The 21,443-nt window shown below is 42.6% G+C and overlaps 1 protein-coding gene across 1 annotated transcript in view; it reads left to right on the forward strand.

Annotated features, from left to right (window-relative positions):
* Positions 1,060–21,443, forward strand: part of DHTKD1 (dehydrogenase E1 and transketolase domain containing 1) — a 37,481-nt gene continuing 17,097 nt past the window's right edge. The window contains exons 1-7 of the mRNA XM_013968434.2: positions 1,060–1,346; positions 5,758–5,913; positions 6,305–6,516; positions 7,414–7,608; positions 11,963–12,232; positions 18,865–19,036; positions 20,221–20,419. Of these exons, the coding sequence (XP_013823888.2) occupies positions 1,190–1,346; positions 5,758–5,913; positions 6,305–6,516; positions 7,414–7,608; positions 11,963–12,232; positions 18,865–19,036; positions 20,221–20,419 (1,361 nt within the window). The 5' untranslated portion in view covers positions 1,060–1,189. The remainder of the gene's footprint in view (positions 1,347–5,757; positions 5,914–6,304; positions 6,517–7,413; positions 7,609–11,962; positions 12,233–18,864; positions 19,037–20,220; positions 20,420–21,443) is intronic.

Genomic DNA, 21,443 nt, shown 5'->3' on the forward strand with positions numbered 1-21,443 from the left:
AATACACACCCAATTTGCCAGCCCCTCGGAATCACTTGCAATGCCTTGCAACCTCTCCTCGGCTTCTGGGCTCATGCTTCCCCCCTCTCCTTGGTGGGCTCCTCTCCTTACACATTTGCGTAACTCGTCAGTCTTCAGGATTCTGTTCTAGTGAGCCTTCCACTTGGAGGTTTCCCTGGCACACCTGTCTATGCTTGCAGGGCACCTGCACACACTTGGATTACCGTGTGTCTCAAGTTGTGTGTTGAGTTCAGTCTGCAACTGGCCTGGAACCTGATTAGGGGCAGACACTGTATTTTATTAATCTCTGTAACCCAGCAGAGGGCTCTGTCTGTACAGTGGAAAGATATCTTAGGCTCACATGTGTAATGTTCTTAGGAGTATGGGGGTGCAGCTGCTCAGGTAACTGGAAGAATGGATGACCAACTAGGAAGCATTCAGACCTCCCAATACTGGTAAAATTAAAGGTGAGTCGTGGAATAAAATAGTTTGGGAAACTGTGTCAGAGATAGACCAACCAAGAATCTCAATTATCTAAAATCTTCCAAGTCCAGTTTTTTCTTCACTCCTATCGCTCTTGTACAGGCTCCTTCTCCCCTGTTTGAACCTGTCCTCCTCAATGTTTTTTACAAAAATACAAACAGAGATGGGATATTGATTTTATGAACTTGGTCTGAGTCCTAGCCACCTTTCATGCAGTCTGTCGCTAATTTTTCCTTTCTATGGGAGACTGCATGGTGCGTGTGAGTCTATGCTTTGGAACTTCCAGGACAGGGGTGGTGGGTGATCACTCCCGGAGGGAGATTGCAGCATACACAGATATATCCAGCATACACAGCTTTGTTACAGAAAGCCTGTACGCTCCCATCAGCACTCCTCCTTTTCCCAAATGCAGAACTTTCCTCAGCCTCTAGGGCCTCGCGAGTGTCGCTAGATGCCAGCCGCGCGGCTTGGCTCGCAGAGTCGGACAAGACTGAGCGACTGAACTGAACTGATCTGGATTGGCTCCAGTGGCCGGGCCCTGGCCAATCAGGAGTGGGGGTGTTGTCTAGGGGGCGGGTTTTTCCCTTCCCTCTCTCCTAAGGCCTCTCACCTCCCCCACGGTGGGTCCGCGCCGGAGCGACCTCCCTGCGGCCGCTGCCCCTGGACATCCCGCCCAGATTTTTGGGCCCCGGGGGCCTAGTGGGACATGGCCTGGGCCGCTGTGGCAGCAGCAAGACTGGGCCTCGGTCGGGCCGCTGCGCTCTTCCTCCGGCGCGGCTACCAGACAGAGAGGGGTGTCTATGGCTACCGGCCGAGGAAGCCCAAGAGCCGGGAGCCCGAGTGCGGCCTGGCGCGCCCCCCAGGTCAGGATGGGGCCTGGGCCGGTGGGCGTGGCGGCTGGGGAGGCAGGGGGTCTTATTTCTGGGCCCGGGGTGGGTGCTTTTGAGGGTTGGGACTTCTGGGGGCCTCAGTGGGCGAGCAGGCGGGTGGAGAGGAAGGAGAGGCCAGGGAGCAGAGAGGGACAGGCCTGTGTCTTGTCAGGGTCTGGGTCACAGAATGGTTCTGTGAACTCTTGTCTTTTCCTTTGCTTGGTCGTAAAACGTGTGAGAACTTAGCTGTTTGCGGAGGCGGGACTGCGGGAAAAGTTCTAAGATAGCCCAGTTCCTGAAGTTCGCCCAAGGATACACGTTTTCCAGGGCTGTCTCCAAAACCGGTGTCAGGGGGATCTTTGGGGATCGCGATGGTGAATAGGGTGAAGAGGGCGTTGGTGTTCTTGGACCTCAGCATGGTATTTAATATCCATTCGTCTCTTCTGTCTAGCCTCTTCAGGAGTTTAAAACTCTTTGCTGAATTCAGAACTATGCTACTCTGGTTTTAATGGATTAGGAGACGCGAATATCAGTTTTTGGAGGATCAGTTGCATCCTCATGTACAAGAGACCAATTTTGAGTATTTGGTTTATGCTCCAAAATTATTGTATGTTTATTCATCCTCACAGAATAGAAGATGAACACAGATTGGTCGTTAGAGGAAGGTCACTTGGCATTTTAAATTTTATTTGTTATTATTATTTGCTGTGCCATGTGGCTTATGAGATCTTAGTTCCCTGACCAAGGATTGAACCCTGGCCCTGGACAGTGAGAGTTTGAAGTCCTAACCACTGGACCACCAGGGAGGTCCCATTTGATATCTTTGGTCCAGTTATTGGATTAACAATTAGGATCCCTTCATCATCTAAACACCTGACCTTGGAGTAGTAGATCACATACTGAAATCTCAATATTGTGTTCTTGATCTCAGGAGACATTCAGAATAAAACTGATTTCTCTTTCTTGAGTGCAACAGGTTTCTTTAGGAATAGCATTTTGGTCAGCTAGATGTCTAATCCCTTGAGAGTAAGACTATCTATATCTTATTTCACTTGACAAATGGAGTGTCTAATTTTGCATGTCAGTTTCCCTCAAACTGAAGTGTGTGTTCAGATCACTCTGAATGATGTTTAAAAGGCTAGTTCCCAGGCTGCCCTCCCTTGCCTCACCCTCATCCCAGTTCTTTTTCAGTGGCCTGAGATGAGATCCAGGAATTTGTATTTTTATGTCACACTAAGTGATTTTCTAGCAGCAGGTCTGTGGCCACTATGGCCAAACATCGTTATAGTCAATAAGGGATGTATCTATCAGTCGTGTCCGATTCTTTGCAACCCCATGGACTGTAGCCCACCAGGCTCCTCCATCCATGGGATTCTCCAGGCAAGAATACTGGAGTGGGTTGCCATTTCCAGGGGATCTTCCCAACCCAGGGATCGAACCCGGGTCTCCCACATTGCAGGCAGATACTTTAACCTCTGAGCCACCAGGGAAGCCCATATATAAGATGTGTTTGTCCAATAGAGCTTGGTCACACGTCTGTACATCCTTGCAGGGGAGATTGGAAAGCATAGTCTGTCTTCAGGGTGGCCACCTTCCAGCTAAAAGTTATTTTGAAAGAGAAGAGGAAAATAGATGTTGGAAAATAACTAGTATCACCACACTCAACCCGTTTGGCCATTTAAATACTCTAAAGTTTTCTTCCCACACAGAGAATGTATTCACAAACCCTAGTGAAAATCAACACAAGGCAGCTCCCACATCCAAGGTACACAGAGAAATGGGAGGAAGTGTAGTCCAAGTTATGATGCCTTCCTCCTCCTCCTCCTCCATATGTTTATCTTGGCCAAGCAAGTATCAAGGCCAACATAGGATGAATACCTCATTTATTAAGGTTTTCACTGTAGTAAGCCTTCAAAGAGATCTTGAATTTGCTTCTGGTGACCTTTTTGCATGGCAGTGATTTCAGGAGTTAAAATTTGACCCATGATATGTGTCCTTTGTAGTTGGCTATTAGTGAAAGAGCTTGTACTTTAACCTCTGTAAACCTCAGCTTCCGAGTAAGCTTGAGTTCTATTTATCAACAATCCTAAATTGGGAATTTTGACATAGAATCATCATTAACTTTTTGGTCTATTTCCTTTATACATATGAAATATATATGCAAATGAAGAGACATATATGAAGTATGTAGGTGCTAATATGCTAGATACACTGTCATAAAAACATATAGGTATGATACATACATTTTAACACAGCTCAGGTTCATATGATATATAGTGTCTTTTAGTCTTTTTTCTTCTAAACAAATTGGCACATCCAATAAGCATTCTCCTACAACATTATCTGATGATGATTTTTGGCCAGTGGGGATTAGTCATCAGCACTGTGGCATGTCCCTCAGATGACTGGGGTTTGTAGAGAGTTAGAGGGAAAGATCAGTGAGGAATGAGGAGGCGTTGACTCCGCCCACCGTACTGGAGGGGCGTGGGTGTGGGTAATGAGTAACTGCACCATTTACTGGTGTCCTCAGGGGAAAACAGATTCCTGTGAAGACAGGAACAGAAGGAACGTTTAGGGAAGAGGTGAAAAACACAGGGAGGTCTGTTAATCACAGAACGGATGGAATTCTAGTTGTCACGGTGGAAGGATCTAGGAGGTAGAGAGGGAGGAGGTACGGGGTTGGGTCTGGAGGAAATGGCAATCCACTCCAGTATTCTTGCCTGGAAAATTCCATGGACAGAGGAGCCCGGCGGGCTACAGTCCATGGGTTCGAAAAGAGTCAGACACGACCAAGCACAGCAGCAGCAGCAGCAGAAGAAACCAGAGCAGTGAAATGAAGAGTGGGAGAAAACAGATGGTGAGGATGGGTGAAGGGTGTGCCCCAAAGTGGGAGGGGAAGGGGCCTCTCTCTCTCCAAGAATAGTAGGTGCTGTGTGTTCTTCGGGGTGAACGGCATCCTTTTGTGCCAGCTCCCCTATCCATGTTGTAGACTATAACTAAAAGCTTGGATTTTCAGTGAGAAACTGAAGCAGTGATCTCTTAACTAGATGTGGTTTGCTAAAGAGAATGTTTTCACAAGAGGGCTAGTAGGGACTTCCCTGGTCATCCAGGGGTTAAGACTCTATGCTTCTAATGGAGGGGGCCCAGGTTTGCTCCTGGATCAGGGACCTAAGATCCCACATGTGATGCAGGTGTGGTCAAAACATAAATATATATATACATTTATTTATTTATTTGTATTTATTTTTTACCTCTGCTGGGCCTTAGCTGCTCTGTGCAGGCTTTCCCTGGTTTCCGAGAGCAGGGGCTACTGCCTACTTGGAGTGCTCGGCCTTCTCACTGTGATGGCTTTTCTAGTTGCAGGGCGCAGGCTCTAGGCAAGAGGGCTCCGGTAGTTGCAGCTCTCAGGCTCAGTAGTTGTGGCACAGGGGCTTAGCTGCTGCGAGGCATAAGGAATCTTCCTATACCAGGAATCAAACCCACATCCCCTGCATTGGCAGGCAGATTCTTATCCACTGTGCCACCAGGAAGTCCAATAATAATTAATTTTTTTTTAAGAGGGCTAGTAAACTGTGGTGAGAATGGTGATGATAACCCTGTATATTTACCATTAACTTAATTCCACTAAGGATGTAATTTTATAGATGATATTGGAAGTTGTGGTCTTGAAAGATTTTCTTCCTAGTTTTAGAAGGGCTTTCATGTGCAAAAGGGAAGAAAAGTAGCTTTTGGCTCAATATAAAATCATCTAAGATTAAAAAAAAATCATCTAAGATAGAATTAGATTCATTGAAATATAGTGATTTCCCCTTTAAGAAGAGGTTGGAGAATTACTCATTTAAGGCTACAAATATGGTTTTTTTCTTTTTTATTATGTAGTAATAAGATCATTTCTAAGGTCTTTTTCCTCATCTATGATTTCATGAGTCTATAAAATGTGTACCTGGAGGACGTGAGGAAGGAAATGTAACATTGATTTTGCAGTTTAAACTGTTTCTGTTTTTTTTTTATGTACAATATAAAAAATTCAAATAATAATTAAGAGGACTATAATTATCCATAATTAAAAATATAGCATTTAACAGTTATTTTCAATTTGAGGTGTTTTCTTTTAAAATCTGTCCATGTGCATAGTTATTTCCACAAATGTGCACCCATAATTCTGGTTCTTTCCGGTTATTTTTTCAGTGACTTTTGCTCTCAGGAGATAAATTTAAGGAAATAAGTGTGTTTTCCAGGATTCTGCTAGTTTTTAATCCTGAAAGCCACTGGCAGCTGTGGTGGGTAGGAATCACATGTTAAAAATGTCCAAAGCCGCAAAGGCTTCTTTGAAAACTGATTTTGTGATTTGTGGGCATTTCCTAAACTGTATTGTTCTATTGTTGTCGCTTTTCCACTCAATCAGTGGACCATGGCCTTGCCAGGTTGGTGACGGTGTATTGTGAGCATGGGCATAAAGCTGCCAAAATCAACCCGCTCTTCACTGGTCAAGCACTGCAGGACAATGTGCCTGAAATCCAAGCCCTGGTGCAGACTCTGCAGGGACCCTTTAATACCACAGGTAATGGTCATCAGCTGTCAACTGTCCGTGTGTCAGTTAACTGCCAGTGAGGCGGGACTCCTTTCTCTGTTCTTGAAGAACTGCAGTCATGCCTGCTGGAGCTGAGGCTTCCGTGGGTGTGAGGAGACAGCAAGGGGCACATTCGGACACTGTCTGGAAGAGTGGTGTTGAGGTTCTAGAATTGTCTTCCAACAGGGCCCATATCCTCTGTGTTCAAATCATATACACAAATGGCCATATTTTTAGTTTTGCGTTTAGAAAAATCTGGATAACCATTGATGATGACCCAAGTTATTTAGAATGAAATGCTCTGAATTGAGATAAGGATCTTGGTATGTTTTATATTTGGTTGACTATTCTTTAAAGCGACCCTTTTGATTCCATTTCCTAGGATTATTGAACATGGGGAAGGAGGAGGCCTCTCTTGAGGAAGTTGTCGCCTATCTCAACCAGATCTACTGTGGGCAGGTTTCTATCGAAACCTCTCAGCTTCAGAGCCAGGAGGAGAAAGACTGGTTTGCCAAGCGGTTTGAGGAACTGAAGAAGGAGGCATTTACCACAGAAGAGCAAAAACACCTATCAAAATTAATGCTTGAATCTCAGGTATAAAAGTAGCAGCTAATATCAAAGGAATTGTTCAGCTCTTTTTCTCCAAAGACTTACAAATATTGAAGAGAGGGAGTTAAGACATGAACTCTCTGAATGTAGCCACAATTCCCCCACCGCCTCAACACAACAGACAGTGTAACACACACCACTTTATTCTGAGTAGAAGGAGGTAGATCTCCAACCGCCAGAGCTGTTGGTTCTCTTCATAGTTGATACTATGTATTTGTCTCTTCCCTTCATAAAAGACTGCAAAGTCCTTAAGACCTGATTCCTCTTTTAATTACCCGAAGGGATTAATAAAGGAAAAAGGAATACATGTATAGGTATGGCTGAGTTCCTTCACTGTTCACCTGAAACTATCACAATATTGTTACTTGCCTATACTCCAATACAAGGTAAAAAGTTTAAAAAAGATTTTAAAAAGGTAAAATTTTTTAAAAGAGAAAGGAACTATACATGAAAGAGGCTCTCAGTATAGATTAATAGGATTGAATGTCCAGGACTGTGCACAGGACTTGAGCCTATCAATACGACAAGACCCCTGCCCCCAGTAACATGGGTGGATGGCTAGTTTGCAGCCCAGATGAAATGCTATAGAGCCCTGAACTAAAACTCAAGTCCTGGAAAAGGCCTGGCTTTCTGAGGGGATTCCTACTGGGGTGAGTTCTTCTAGCACTTGGGTTGTTTCCTCAGTGTGCCCACTGCCGTCTGGTGTCCTCGGCAGGGCTTTCTTGCCAGGCTCTGAATGACTTCTGTTCATCTCTGGGGTCTGCACTGAATAGACTCTGTTGTAGCTTCTTGAAGCAGTGCAGGGTCTCTTTAAATGTGTTTGGCTTTGACCCAGGTAGTCGGCTCTCCTGTAACTATTGTGTCTGACGTGGTGTTCCACAGGAGTTTGACCACTTTTTGGCCACCAAGTTTGCCACAGTGAAGCGATACGGAGGTGAAGGAGCAGAAAGCATGATGGGATTTTTCTACGAGCTGCTGAAAATGGCGGCTTACAGCGGAGTAACGGATGTTATTATTGGGATGCCCCACAGAGGGAGGCTGAACTTGCTGACAGGCCTTCTGCAGTTCCCTCCAGAGGTAAAAGGCCTTCTGTTTTTCCCACCAGTGATGTGCAGTTGACTGAAACAAAGTGAAGCCGGTGGTGATAATCGCTTTTAGAAAACTGACTAAGCATATGAGCCATTGGTCCAGGAGACAGCTTTATTAATTGATGAAAACTGATGCTGTTGGACCTAGTATTTAGGTTGATTTTCCTATATCTCTTTACAGGAAATCTTTCTTCACTCAGGGAAGTTAAAAGTTAGTTTGTTTCCTAAGGATGATGCAAACAGATAAATTATGTTTTTTGAAGCATGCTTTCCCTATTTCGTAAAAATCAAACAAACACAAAGATTTTATCTGTGCAGTTCGATAAAATTTCATCTTCCAGAAAGTCATTTTTACCTTCTACTTATTTGCAGATTATAGTTAATAGATTGTATGAAACTAATAAAATATTTTTATCTCAAGAGATCCTCCAAAGTGAGTAGTTTATTGGTTATTGGATCTTTCGTATTCTTATTCAGTCCGACTCAGATGCTCTGTAAATCTTGAAGCGCTTGAGGGTCAGGACACAATATTCAATGACAAGGAACATCAGAGAGACCCAGTCTGATAAGGTTATGTCAGTTTATACATGGGTAAACCTCACTGCTATTCTTGGCCAGGAGATTAAAAACAATTATAAATGCTAGGTAGTTCCCCGGGGGTTCAGTGGTTAGGACTTGTAGCTTTCACTGCCAGGCTTGGATTCAATCCTGGATCAGAGAACTAAGATCCCACAAGCCATGTGTCACAGGAAAAAACAAACAAAAAATACCACGTGTCCCAGAAACTCCACTCCTGGATATATATTTGAAGAAAACAAAAGCACTAATTTGGAAAGATACACGCACCCCAATGTTCTTAGCAATATTACTTATAATTGATGAGATACAGCAACAACCTAAGTGTCCATCAACAGATAAATAAAGATGTAGCATACACACATATAACGGAATATAACTCAGTCATAAAAAATAATGTAAATTTGCCATTCGGAACAATAGGAATGGACTTGCAAGGTTTTATGCTTAGTGAAGTAAGCCACACAAAGCTAAATACTTCATGTTATCACTTATATGTGAAATCTAAAAAATAAAACAAACTAATGACTATAACAAAAAAGAAGCAGATTCACAGATAGAACTAACTAGTGGTTACCCGTGGGGAGAGGGAAAATGGGAAGGGGTAATATAGGGATACGGGATTGAGAGATATAAATTACTTTGCAAAAAATAAATAAGCTAAAGGCTATATTGTGAAACAGAGAATATAGCCAGTATTTTATAGTAACTAAATGAAGTAAAATCTCTAAAGTTTTGAATCACTATGTTATATACCTGGAATTTATATAATATTATAAATCAACTAAACCTCTATCCAAAAAATTTTCTTACTTAAAAAAATACACATGATGTCATGTCTAGGGGCCAAGTTTTACCTTTTTTGTTTATACTTCAGTGTTTCTGATGCTAAGAGATCCTTAATAAGCTTTGAAAACTCACCGTAGAAAAGGTAGAATACAACAGAATAAAATGACTGACAGAAAGAGGTGTGCTTTGACACCTGCAGAAATTCTTAAACCAAAAATTACATTCCTAAAATATCCCAGACAAAGCAGTTACTCAAAAGCACAGAAATGATTATCAATGACCATACTTGTGAACATTCATTGGATCATAGAAAAAGCAGGAGAGTTCCAGAAAAACATCTACTTCTGTATTGACTATACCAAAGCCTTTGACTGTGTGGATCGCAACAAACTGGAAAATTCTTAAAGAGACGGGAATATCAGACCACCTGACCTGCCTCCTGAGAAATCTGTATGCAGGTCAGGAAGCAACAGTTAGAACCAGACGTGAAACAACAGACTGGTTCCAAATTGGGAAAGAAGTATGTCAGGGCTGTATATTGTCACCCTTCTTATTTAACTTATATGCAGAGTACATCATGTGAAACGCTGGACTGGAGGAAGCACAAGCTGGAATCACGAATTCCAGGAGAAATATCAACCTCAGATATGCAGATGACACCACCCTTAATGGCAGAAAGGGAAGAAGAACTAAAGTGCCTCTTGATGAAAGTAAAAGAGGAAAGTGAAAAAGCTGGCTTGAAACTAAACATTCAAAACACTAAGATCATGGCATCCCGTCCCATCGCTTCATGGCAAATAGACAGGGAAACAATGGAAACAGTGTCAGACTTTATTTTGGGGGGCTCCAAAATCACTCCAGGTGGTGACTGCAGCCATGAGATTAAAAGACCCTTGCTCCTTGGAAGAAAAACTATGACCGACCTAGACAGCATATTAAAAAGCAGAGAAATTACTTTGCCAACAAAGGTCCATCTAATCAAAGGTATGATTTTTCCAGTAGTCACAGATGGATGTGAGAGTTGGATCATAAAGAAAGCTGAGCACCAAAGAACTGATGCTTTTGAACTGTGGTGTTGGAGAAGAATCTTGAGAGTCCCTTGGACTGCAAGGAGATCAAACCAGTCAATCCTAAAGGAAATCAGTCCTGAATATTCACTGGAAGGACTGATGCTGAAGCTAAAGCTCCAATACTCTGGGTAGCTGATGTGAAGAACTGACTCACTGGTAAAGACCCTGATGCTGAGAACAATTAAAGGCAGAAAGAGAAGGGGCCGACAGAGGATGAGATGGTTGGATGGCATCACTGACTCGATGGACACGAATTTGAGCAAGCTCTGGGAGTTGGTGATGGACAGGGAAGCCTGGTGTGCTGCAGTCCATGGGTCACTAAGAGTCAGATACGACTGAGCGACTGAACTGAACTGAAATGAAGCTTGTGAAAAACACATTTCTTCCTATCCTTGGAGTTTGTATGCTCCTATTTGCAGTGAGGGCATAAGAAGCTTTTGGGTCATTTAAACCATTTGGCCAATTGAGCATAACATACTGTCTTTGGTAGATAGTTTGATTTGAGACCCAGCTTTGTAGCCAAGAACCTTTAAACCTTTGTAGCCAAGTAATTTCTCTTGCTCATGCTTTTTTTGTTTTTAATTCTCAAACTCCTAATTTATCCCTCCTCTTCCCCTTTAGTAACCATAAGATTGTTTTCTATGTCTGTGCATCTGTTTCTGTTTTGTAAATAAGTTCTCCTTTTCCTTTTTTAATCTACATTGCGGGATCTTAGTTCCCTGACAAGAGACTGAGCCTAGGCCATGGCAGTGAAAGTACAGAATCCTAACCACTGGACCATCAGGGATTTCCTGTATCATTTCTTTAGATTGCACACACACGTCTTTTGTCATTTTCTGTGTGATTTACTTCACCTAGTATGATAATCTCTAGGTCTATCCATGTTGCTGCAAATGGCATTATTTCATTTTATTTTGTGGCTGAGTAATATTCCATTATATACATACCATATTTTCTTTATCCATTTATCTATCAATGGACACTTAGGTTCTTTCCATGTGTTGGCTATTGTAAATAGTGCTGCTGGTGGACACTGGGGTGCTTGTACTAACTAGAGTTTTATATGCCGGATATATGCCCAGGAGTGGATTGCTGGGTTGTATGGCAACTGTATTTTTAGTCTTTTAGCTTGTTCATTTTTAAAATAGATAGTAACACCTATCTCATAGAAAAGTATGAAAATGAGGTGACAGAATGTATGCAGAGAAGTCCTTTGAGAATCGCAAAATAAAGTTTCTTTTTTTAATTAAAAAAATCAATGATTTATTTATCAGTTACTCATCATATTTTGTAAAGAGAACATATTTAGAATCTTTAATAGTACTTTGTTACTTTTCATGTTCAAAATATCCATACATTTTTCACAATTTTGAAACTAAAATGGTACCAGAACTTACATAGATGCTACAACCCGAGAATCGCAAAATAGTTTCTTAGATGTCACTTGAGCTAAGTAGTGGATGTCATCCTGTGACTAAATGGGATGATGTTCTTATTTTCCTTTAATTATAAGAATAATTCTTGTTAGCAATTCATGTATTTATATATTTGAATAATTCAATAACTCAAATAATAGCAAGTATTCCTGTTAATAATTTAACAAGAATACTAATTCTTTTGGAAAATGCATTCTAACGGATGCATTTAAGAAAAAAATTTTGCTTATTGCAAGGCAGAGGTATCGTACTGTCTGCATCATGCTGGACTTGTCTTAACGTGTTAGAACTTCATTTGATGATGAACATCTCCAAATAGCTTCATGCATTTGAGCAGTTAGAAGTGTGTGCTTATCTTTAAATAATGCGTGGTCACAATATATATACAACATTTGCTAAAGTTTTTTTTTAGATCGTGTGATTTAAATGAACCACCTCTTCCTATTTGTTCTTCTGTGTTCACTCGGCTTAGCTGATGTTCCGTAAAATGCGAGGCTTAAGTGAATTTCGGGAAAACGTCTCAGCTGTTGGCGATGTCCTGTCTCACCTAACATCCTCGGTTGACCTGGACTTCGGTGCGCACCATCCCCTCCATGTGACTATGCTGCCCAACCCCTCGCACCTGGAAGCCGTGAACCCTGTGGCAGTCGGGAAGACTCGGGGGAGGCAGCAGTCCAGGCGGGATGGGGACTACTCCCTGGATGGTTCAGCTCAGCCTGGGGACAAAGTCATCTGCTTACAGGTACTGGGAGCTTCAGGAAGTAAGGCCAGAGGTTGGGAATACTGGGAAGAAAGAATGTCCAGTTTGGTAGTTGTCATGGCAGTCCGAATGGGGGTTGGAAAAGAATTTCTAGAGTACTGCAAAAAGGAGTGAGTTTATTAAGAACAAAGAACAGAGACAATGTGGGCACTGGGAGGAGGGCTGGCCGGCACCTCCTGGCAGACCAGGGAGAGCCAGTAGGACGCTAGAATAGCCGGCTGGCTCAAGGGAGAGCCAACACTTTTGTGGGTTAGTAGTCAATTTTTATAGCCTCAAGACAAAGCAAATTCCTGCTGGAAGGGTGGTATTAGGTGATCCGTTAGGGCGTTCGGTTAGGGTGAGCATGGGGTGGGCATTTTGACCTAATTTGGGGTCAGGAAGCTTGTTGGTGATGATCACGGGGGCTTTTGGCAATGGTTACAAAGGGGCTCAGTCAGCTTCAGAGGTGACCTTGGCTCTGGGTTCAGTGTCTGTGGCCTTGGGATAAGATTCCGCAGTCATCGTGATAGGAGACAGCACACGTTCCAGACGAAACTAAGATGAACTTTTGGGAAAAGATTAGAGGGTTGTTTTATAAATTCATAGCAGATGTGAATATCTGCTCACCAGTAATCTCAAGGCAACTGACTGTGTTTTATTTTTTGACTGATATTTAAAAAATTTTTTAGCTAATTAAAAATATATTTATTTCTATTTATTTATTTGGCTGTGCTGGATTTTATTACAGCATGTGGGATCTAGTTCCCTGACCAGGGATCAAACCCGGGCCCCCCAGCTTTGGGAGCACAGAGTCTTAGCCACTGGACCACTAGGGAAGTCCCTAGTTAATTTTTTTTATTGGAGTATAGTTGATTTACAATGTTGTGTTAGTTTCTGCTGTTCAGCAAAGTGAGTCAGTTACAGAGGTACATATATTTACTTTTTTAAAAGAATCTATTCTCATATAGATCACTGCAAAGTACTGAATAGTTTCCTGTGCTATACAGTAGGTTCTTATTAGTTACCTACTTTATATATAGTGGCGTGTATATGTCAATCCTGATCTCCCAATTTATCCCCCCTTCCCCATCAAGGCAACTGACTTTAGACGAAGGTCTTCACTGTATTTTTCCTTTCTTGAGTTACAAATTAATTAAGGGAGTATGGACTGACATAGCTGCTACTACTAGGAGGACAAATGTCATTACTTCCATGAAACTGTGACCCTCATGGAAACCACACACAGTATCTGTCTATCTAACAAGGCTGCAAGAGTCTGGATGTATTTTGCTTGCTTGTTTGTTTGCTTTAAAATGAAAGTCTTTGGCATTAAGGCGAACAAGACAATTGATTAGTGTATTAATTCCTCTGCCCCCCACCTTTGGTAACTCAACAGGTATATTTTAGAGGTGTAGATTGTGGGTCACGTTTTTCTTCTACAAGTATTCATTTAATATGAAACCTTTAATGCCTAGAGGATAATTAATCCTGGATATCAGTAACTGGGTCTTTACACCCAGTGGAAACAGTTAAATCTACAAGGCAGTAGAATATTTGTCTACATATACAATTAACGGGGGGCTTCCCAGATGGCACTAGTGGTAAAGAATCTGACTGTCGATGCAGGAGACATGACAGATGCAGGTTTGACCTCTGATTCAGGAAGATGCCCTAGGGGAGGGCATGGCAGCCCACTCCAGTATTCATGCCTGGAGAATCCCATGGACAGAGGAGCCTGGCTGGCTATGGTCCATAAGGTTGCAAAGAGTCAGACACAGCTGAATCCATTAAGCATGCACAGATAACTACAGTATCTTATTGTTAATTTTCCATGGGCCAGAAACTTGTAGTAAATAAATTGTCAGGTAAGCACATTTGAATTTGATTATGATATAGTATTTCTAAATAGAAATCTTCACATTGTTAGCCATACATTCTCTTCACCTTTCACTTGAATTCATGAGACTCTAAAATAGTTCAGTTATTCACATTTTCCCAGTACATTAAGCTGATGTTAAGACTGATTTCTGAAGTAAGAGGTGAAAGTGGCAGGTTCTTTAAACTGATGAGAAACTGCCCTCTTCTCTCTACTTTGTGTTCCCCAAACATTTTACCCTGCTGTGTCTGCCTGTGTCTTGCCTCATTCAAGTTCACCATTCTAATTTATTGTGGAAACCTGAAATCTGGAGTCTGTAAAATCATTCTGGGTGAGACTGTAGATGCTACTTTTGCTGTCTGTCATTCATCTTAGTCCTGGACCTGGTGAGATTGTGTTGTCTTTTGTTACCGGCTGTGTATTTGATTGAGTGGTTTCTGCTGCCTCCAGAATTCCTTGGGGCTTATGGACCTGACTCCTCAAAGCTTTATGAGTAACAGTGGAGTTTTGGGAGCTTCCCTTGTAGCTCAGTTGGTAAAGAATCTGCCTGCAATGCAGGAGACCTGGGTTCAATTCCTGGGTTGGGTAGATCCCCTGGAGAAGGAAATGGCAACCCACTCCAGTATTCTTGCCTGGAGAATCCCATGGACAGAGGAGCCTGGCAGGCTACAGTCCATGGGGTCACAAGAGTCAGACACGACTTAGTGACTAAACCACCACCACCATGGAGTCTTTTCTCTTTTGATTTAAGAAAGGAAATAAAATTAGCGGATGACACATGGCTTTAGCACCAAGAACCCTAAGACCGTGATAAAACGATGCAAGTTATGAACAGACGTTATGTTCTTAGCAGTGCCTCTTCTGTGAGTCACCCATCTCTCTTCCTTGCTTTATGGGTCTCCTTTTACATCATTCACATCGTTACCACACAGAAGTCCCATCAGCCAGGAGGCCAAAGAGTGAGGAGTTTTCAGATGCCTGGAACCCCGTGACCCTGTGTGGGCCAGCGTGTGGCTGAGGGCTGGACCTGACAGTGTAGTCCGGTGAGAAATGGCAAGGGTTCTGGAATCATGGAAAGCTGAGTTCAGATCCTGGCTTTTCAGCCTTCCAGCTTGCCCTTCAGGCTTCCCAGTTGGTGCTAGTGGTAAAGAACCTGCCTGCTAATGCAGGAGACATAAGAGACTTGGGTTGGGAAGATCCCTTGGAGGAGGGCTTGGCAATCCACTTTAGGATTCTTGCCTGGAGAATCCCATGGACAGCAGAGCCTGGTGGGCAAGGCCCATAGGGTCACAAAGAGTTGGACACGACTGAAGTGATTTAGACTTCCCTGGTGGCTTAGACGGTTAAGTGTCTACAGCCTGGCCTTCTTGCTTGATTCTGTCCCATCGGTTCCCTGGATCTCAGAGGTCAATGGAAGTGTGTTACATTTCCAGAGTGTTCTGAGAGTTAAACGAGAACTCAGTAAGTTCCTTAACCCAGGGGATGGGTTTGGCAAGGTGAGGAAATTAGTAGAAAAAATGGAGCCATCACAGAAGGTCTAGTCCTAGCCTTGTGAAATGCATACTCTTTCTGAACGTTGATTTTCTCACCTGTAAAAGGAACAGTAGAAATTCCTTTCCCTGACCCCCCACGTATGGTAGATGAATGGATTAATAGAGATAATGTTTATAGTGTTGAGGAGGTAATGTAAGGGTGTTATTACTGTTCTTGGATACTCCAAAATATCATTCATCTCTGTAGACCCCTATCTATAGGAAGGTGTGGGCTGGAGAGCTCACCAAGGAAAGCAGGGATTCCTTTCTTAACCAAAATGTTCTACTTGTATATACAAATTACTCTTCTAAGGATATTTTCACTCTCATTAAAAAAATTACCTTCCAAGGATTCTTTCTTCATTCGTATTTAAGTCTTTTATTTCTGCTATTAATTAGGGCCACAGTGGTTACCATATCAGATTAATTACAATGGACTGGTTCAAAATTGGGAAAGGAGTATGTCAAGGTTATATATTGCCACCCTGCATATTTAACTTATATGCAGAGTACATCTTGTGAAATGCCAGGCTGGATAACTTACAAGCTGGAATCAAGATTGCTGGGAGAAATATCAACAACCTCAGGTATGCAGATGATAACCACTTTAATGGCAGAAAGTGAAGAGGATCTAAAATGCCTCTTGATGAAGATGAAAGAGGAGAGAGAAAAATCTGGTTTAAAACTCAACATTAAAAAAACAAAGATCATGGCATCTGGTCCTATCACTTCATGGCATCTGGTCCTATCACTTCATGGCAAATAGATGGGAGAAAAAGTGGAAACAGTGTCATATTTCATATTCTTGGGCTCCAGAATTAATGTGGACAGTGACTGCAGTCACAAAATTAAAAGACTTTTACTCCTTGGAAGAAAAACGACAAACCTAGACAGCACATTAAAAAGCAGAGACATCACTTTGCCTACAAAGTTCTGTATAGTCAAAGCTATGGTTTTTCCAGTAGTCATGTATGGATGTCAGAGTTGGACCATAAAGAAGGCTGAATACGGAAGAATTAATGTTTTTGAGCTGTGGTGCTGAAGAAGACTCTTGAGAGTCCCTTGGACTGCAAGGAGATCAAACCAGTCATTTCTAAAGGAAATCAACCCTGAATATTCTTTGGAAGGACTGGTGCTGAAGCTGAAACTCCAATACTTCAGCCACGTGATGCGAGGAGCTGACTCATTGGAAAAGACCCTGATGCTGGGAAAGATTGAGGGCAAGAGGAGAAGGGGATGACAGAGAATGAGACAGTTGGATGGCATCACCAACTCAATGGGCATGAGTTTGAGCAAACTCAGGGAGATAGTGAAGGACAGGGGGTCCTTTGCAGTCCATGGGGTCGCAAAGAGTTGGACACGACTTAGCGACTGAACAAATTAATTTATTAACTTTTTTTGCCACACCAAGAGGCTTTTGGGATCTTAGCTTCTCCATCAAAGGGATTGAACCCAGGCCTCGGTAATGAAAGCGCTGAGTCCTAACCACTGGACCGCAGGTAATTCCCCGTATCAGGTCATTTTACCCTTTTTTTTCAGATCATGTTATTCTTTAATTGAGCATTTTGGCTGGTTTTTTTTTTTTTTTAAATCAAAACTCCCTTTATTTTTTTTTAATTATCAAAGATTATAATTTTACAGTATTGAGAAATATAGAACAAAATATAATTATTGGAAGATAATTGCTCTACAATATTGTATTGGCCTCTTCCACTCATCAACACAAATCAGCAACAGGTGTACATACATATGTTCCCTCCCTCCTGAACCCCCCCGCCCCATCTCCCACACCTCTAGATTGTCAGAGAACACTGTGGTGAGCTCTCTGTTTTATACAGTAAATTCTCACTTGCTATCTATTTTACACATGGTAATATATGTTTCCATGCTATTCTCTCCAATTATCCCTTATTTTTTTACTTAATAAATTTTTAATTAAAATACATTTATTATATAACATCACATAAAATTTATGTGTACAACATACACCTTATTGATATAATAGCCTTGTATATAGCACGAAGTCAGTGGCACTCATACTTTCCCCTAAGATCTACAATTCCCCCATTAATTGCTTTCAATTTTTCAAAAAAAAATTGACTCCCCTTTCTATCACCTTCCATTTCCCAGTTTTTTAAAATTTATTTATTGAAGTGTAGTTGATTTACAGTATTGTGTTAATTTCTGCCATGTAGCAAAGAGAGTTATTTATACACGTATATATACATTCTTTTAAAAATTCTTTTCCATTCTGGTTTATTACAGGATGTTGGATATAGTTCCCTGTGCTCTGCAGTAGGACCTTGTCAGGTCTTGTGCTATCATGATCTAGTAGATTTCGAAAGTTCTGGAAGAAGAGCACATTTCAGAGATTCTCTTATAATAGTATTTTGCCCTTTCCTCAAAGCCTCCTTTCATATGCTCCTCGCCGTCCCCCTCCCCCTCGCCCCCCCCCCCCCCCCGCCATGTTTGCTGTCAGTCATTCTCTTTTATGTTCACAGTGGTGGCCAACACACCCAGCGGGGAGGAGGTGATGTGAGCGACACCCTCTCATTTGGGGGGAAATCTGACTGGGGAAGAGTGAGGGTTCGAAGTTATTTTGTTCCTTGCGTCTTGCAGGCCACTTTCATGATGGCTTTCCTAGAGCTGATTCTCCTGCGTCTCCCATCACCCTGCCTTCCCTGGTGCTGCTGTGCACACTATCATGTTGGTGGGGATGCAAGAGGCCATGGGTACAGTTGATGATGTAAGGTGGAAGGAATAGGTCAGCTGGTCTTAGCTGCAAGAGGAAAAGGGCTGATTTAGCATCCTTGAGAGCTGCTTTGGGAAGTTCTATGATGAGCAGATTTTTAGGAGGGGAGGGAGCGCTTTTTATAAACAGATACAGGGAAGAGCTTCCCTGGTGGCTCAGTGGTAAAGGATCTGCCTGCCAATGTAGGAGACATAGCAGACGCAGGTTCAATCCCTGGGTCGGGAAGATCCCCTGGAGGAGGAAATGGCAACCTACTCCAGTATTCTTGCCTGGGAAATCCCATGGACAGAGGAGCCTGGTGGGCTACAGTCCACGGGATTGCAAAGAGTTGGTCACAACTGAGCGTGCATGTGGCGTGTGGCAACCAGGGAGTGCTGAGAGCATGGTTGTTTTTTGTTGCTGTTACTATTAGGTTGCTAAACCTAAATGTCTCCACCCCTTACGTTCATTTTCTTCTCTCTCCCCCATGATCTAGGTTCATGGTGATGCCTCTTTCTGTGGTCAAGGGATTGTTCCTGAAACATTTACGCTCTCTAATCTCCCGCATTTCAGAATTGGTGGGAGTGTCCATTTGATTGTCAATAACCAGCTGGGTTACACCACTCCTGCAGAAAGAGGAAGGTCTTCCTTATACTGTAGTGACATCGGTATGTAACGCAGGGAAGAGCTGATGTTGTTGAGTCAAATAAGGAACACCTAGAGAAACTTATATTATAGTTCAGTCAGAACAGGGAACCTCACTGCTGGTCCCATTTTAATTTTTGGATCAGATATGATCAGCAGTCTCCAACAGTGTTGTTAATACTCCTTTCAAAGTCTGAGTGTGATCTTTCAATCCCAGGAAATAAGAGTAGAACTTAGAGGGTCCCATCTCAGATTACTGATGTATCCAGTTGAATGATCTGGTATAATCCAGAGATCAACACAGTTAGTACAACTGGAGTAATTGTCTTTAGATATTCAGAGTACCCAAGACCACAGTCAAAAAGGATGTGCTCAACCAATAAATCTGGCTAAAGGGTCTGGTTGGAAATCAGATGTGAAGAAGCAAAGGCATCCTATTTTAACCTGTAGAAACTGACAATATGAAAAGAAACACAGGGCTTCTTATTATTCATTCCCTATTTCATAGAATTGAGAGAACTGTCAGATGGTGAAAACTGTACTGTTTTTATATCCAGACCCTGGCCTGGTTGCCATTTGGGACTATCTATGTGAATTTTTTGTGATTAGTTAGAGATTTTGAAAATTCATTCTCAACCAACTCTTTGAAGAAATCCCTTTTTTCCCCTTAGGCTACATCTTTTAAAGACCTTTTTATCTCAGGAGGAAAGATAATAGTCATAATGATAATAACACACACACACATCCGTTACTAGGTACCAGGCTGTTAAGCACTTTATATGAATTAACTCACTGACGCTTTAGGACATCACTGGGAGATAGGAGCATTATTCCAGTGTCCCAGATTAGGAGACTGGAATTCATGACTTCACCAGGATCACACAGACACAAATACTGGGTCTGAAACTCTCTCTTGTCAGTTGGCCTCCAAAGTGCCGGTTCTTTTTTTTTTTTGGTGGTGGGTGGGGAGGTGTTGCACTGTGTGACTTGCAGGATCTCAGTTCCCTGACCAGGTTGAAACCTGGCCTTGGCAGTGAAAGCCCGGAATCCTAACCACTAGGCTTCCAAGGAACTCCCAAAGTGCGGGTTCTTAACACCCAAGCCAAACTACCCCTACAATGTGGGCTGTCTCCCCAGGCGGGCAACAGGATTTGGGGGTAGTTCTTGGGGTGACTGGCTGGCTTCATTTCTGTCTTCTCTGCCTCAGGGAAGCTGGTGGGCTGCGCCATCATCCACGTCAATGGAGACAGCCCAGAGGAAGTGGTGCGGGCCGCGCAACTGGCGTTCGAATACCAGCGCCAGTTCCGGAAAGACGTGATTGTTGACTTGTTGTGCTACAGGCAGTGGGGCCACAATGAGCTGGACGAGCCCTTCTTCACCAACCCGGGCATGTACCAGATCATCAGGTACGAGGCTGAACCATCATGTGCCCTCTCCCCTACAGTGCTCACATTAGTATTTGTATTAGACTCACTTCAGGCCTGCTTTCCCAGTGTGCCTGGGACATGACAGTCTCAGTGCTCAAACTGGGACAGCCCTGGGCACACTGGGATGATTACCCTGCAGTCACAGGAAAGCTCCCCATGTTTTTCTAACTCTGCATGTCTCCTCAGTGAAGAGACAAAGGGAGTCTTAACAGCCTCACTTAGCAGGTGGGAGGACTGAACAGCCAGCCCTTGAGATTTCCTTTTTAGATGCTAGAAAGTAAAATAGATCCCTCTTTCCTGCTTAATTTCCTCATAGACATAAAGCAGAGCCTTTCTGGTCATAGGTAGCAGACTGCTCTTGGAGGAACAAATCTGGGTTCTCCATTGAGCTTTTTTTTTTTTTTTAAGCCACCCAGTTTTCTTTTTTCCTTTTCTTTTGGCTGCACTGGTCTTTCTTGCAACCCACAGGCTTTTCTTGTTGCAGCACAAGGGCTCTCTAGTTTCCCCGTGGCATGTTGAATCTTAGTTCCTAGACCAGGGATCGAACCCATGTCCCCTGCATTGGAAGGCGGATTCTCAACTGCTGAACCACTGAGGAAGTCCCTCCATTTAGCGTTGAACTTAGCACCCGAATGATATGACTTAAGACCCCATTTTTAAGAATATGTCCTATGTATCTTTCACTTTTTTTAAGGATTATGGTGGTCATGTGAAATATTATGGGAATGCAGAGCAGTAGCATGGTTATTTCTATTTTTGTAAAATCCAGATGCAGAATAGTTACAGGCTTCTTCAAGCAACCTGAAACAGGTGTTGGCAAATTTGGTTCAAACTTTTTAAAGTAAAAGAATGCAGAATAAGTAGATAATGTAGGTCAGCCTCATAAATAACTGTCCAGAATTAACAATTGGTAAAAAACAAACAAACAAACAAAAAAAACTCCTCTACTCATTATTTCTGCCTGACTGTAGACAGAAGCTTATAAAGATAAACTTGTTTTCTC

This window comes from Capra hircus, chromosome 13 (genome assembly GCF_001704415.2).
Source record: "Capra hircus breed San Clemente chromosome 13, ASM170441v1, whole genome shotgun sequence".
In the NCBI taxonomy this organism is placed as follows: Eukaryota; Metazoa; Chordata; class Mammalia; order Artiodactyla; family Bovidae; genus Capra; species Capra hircus.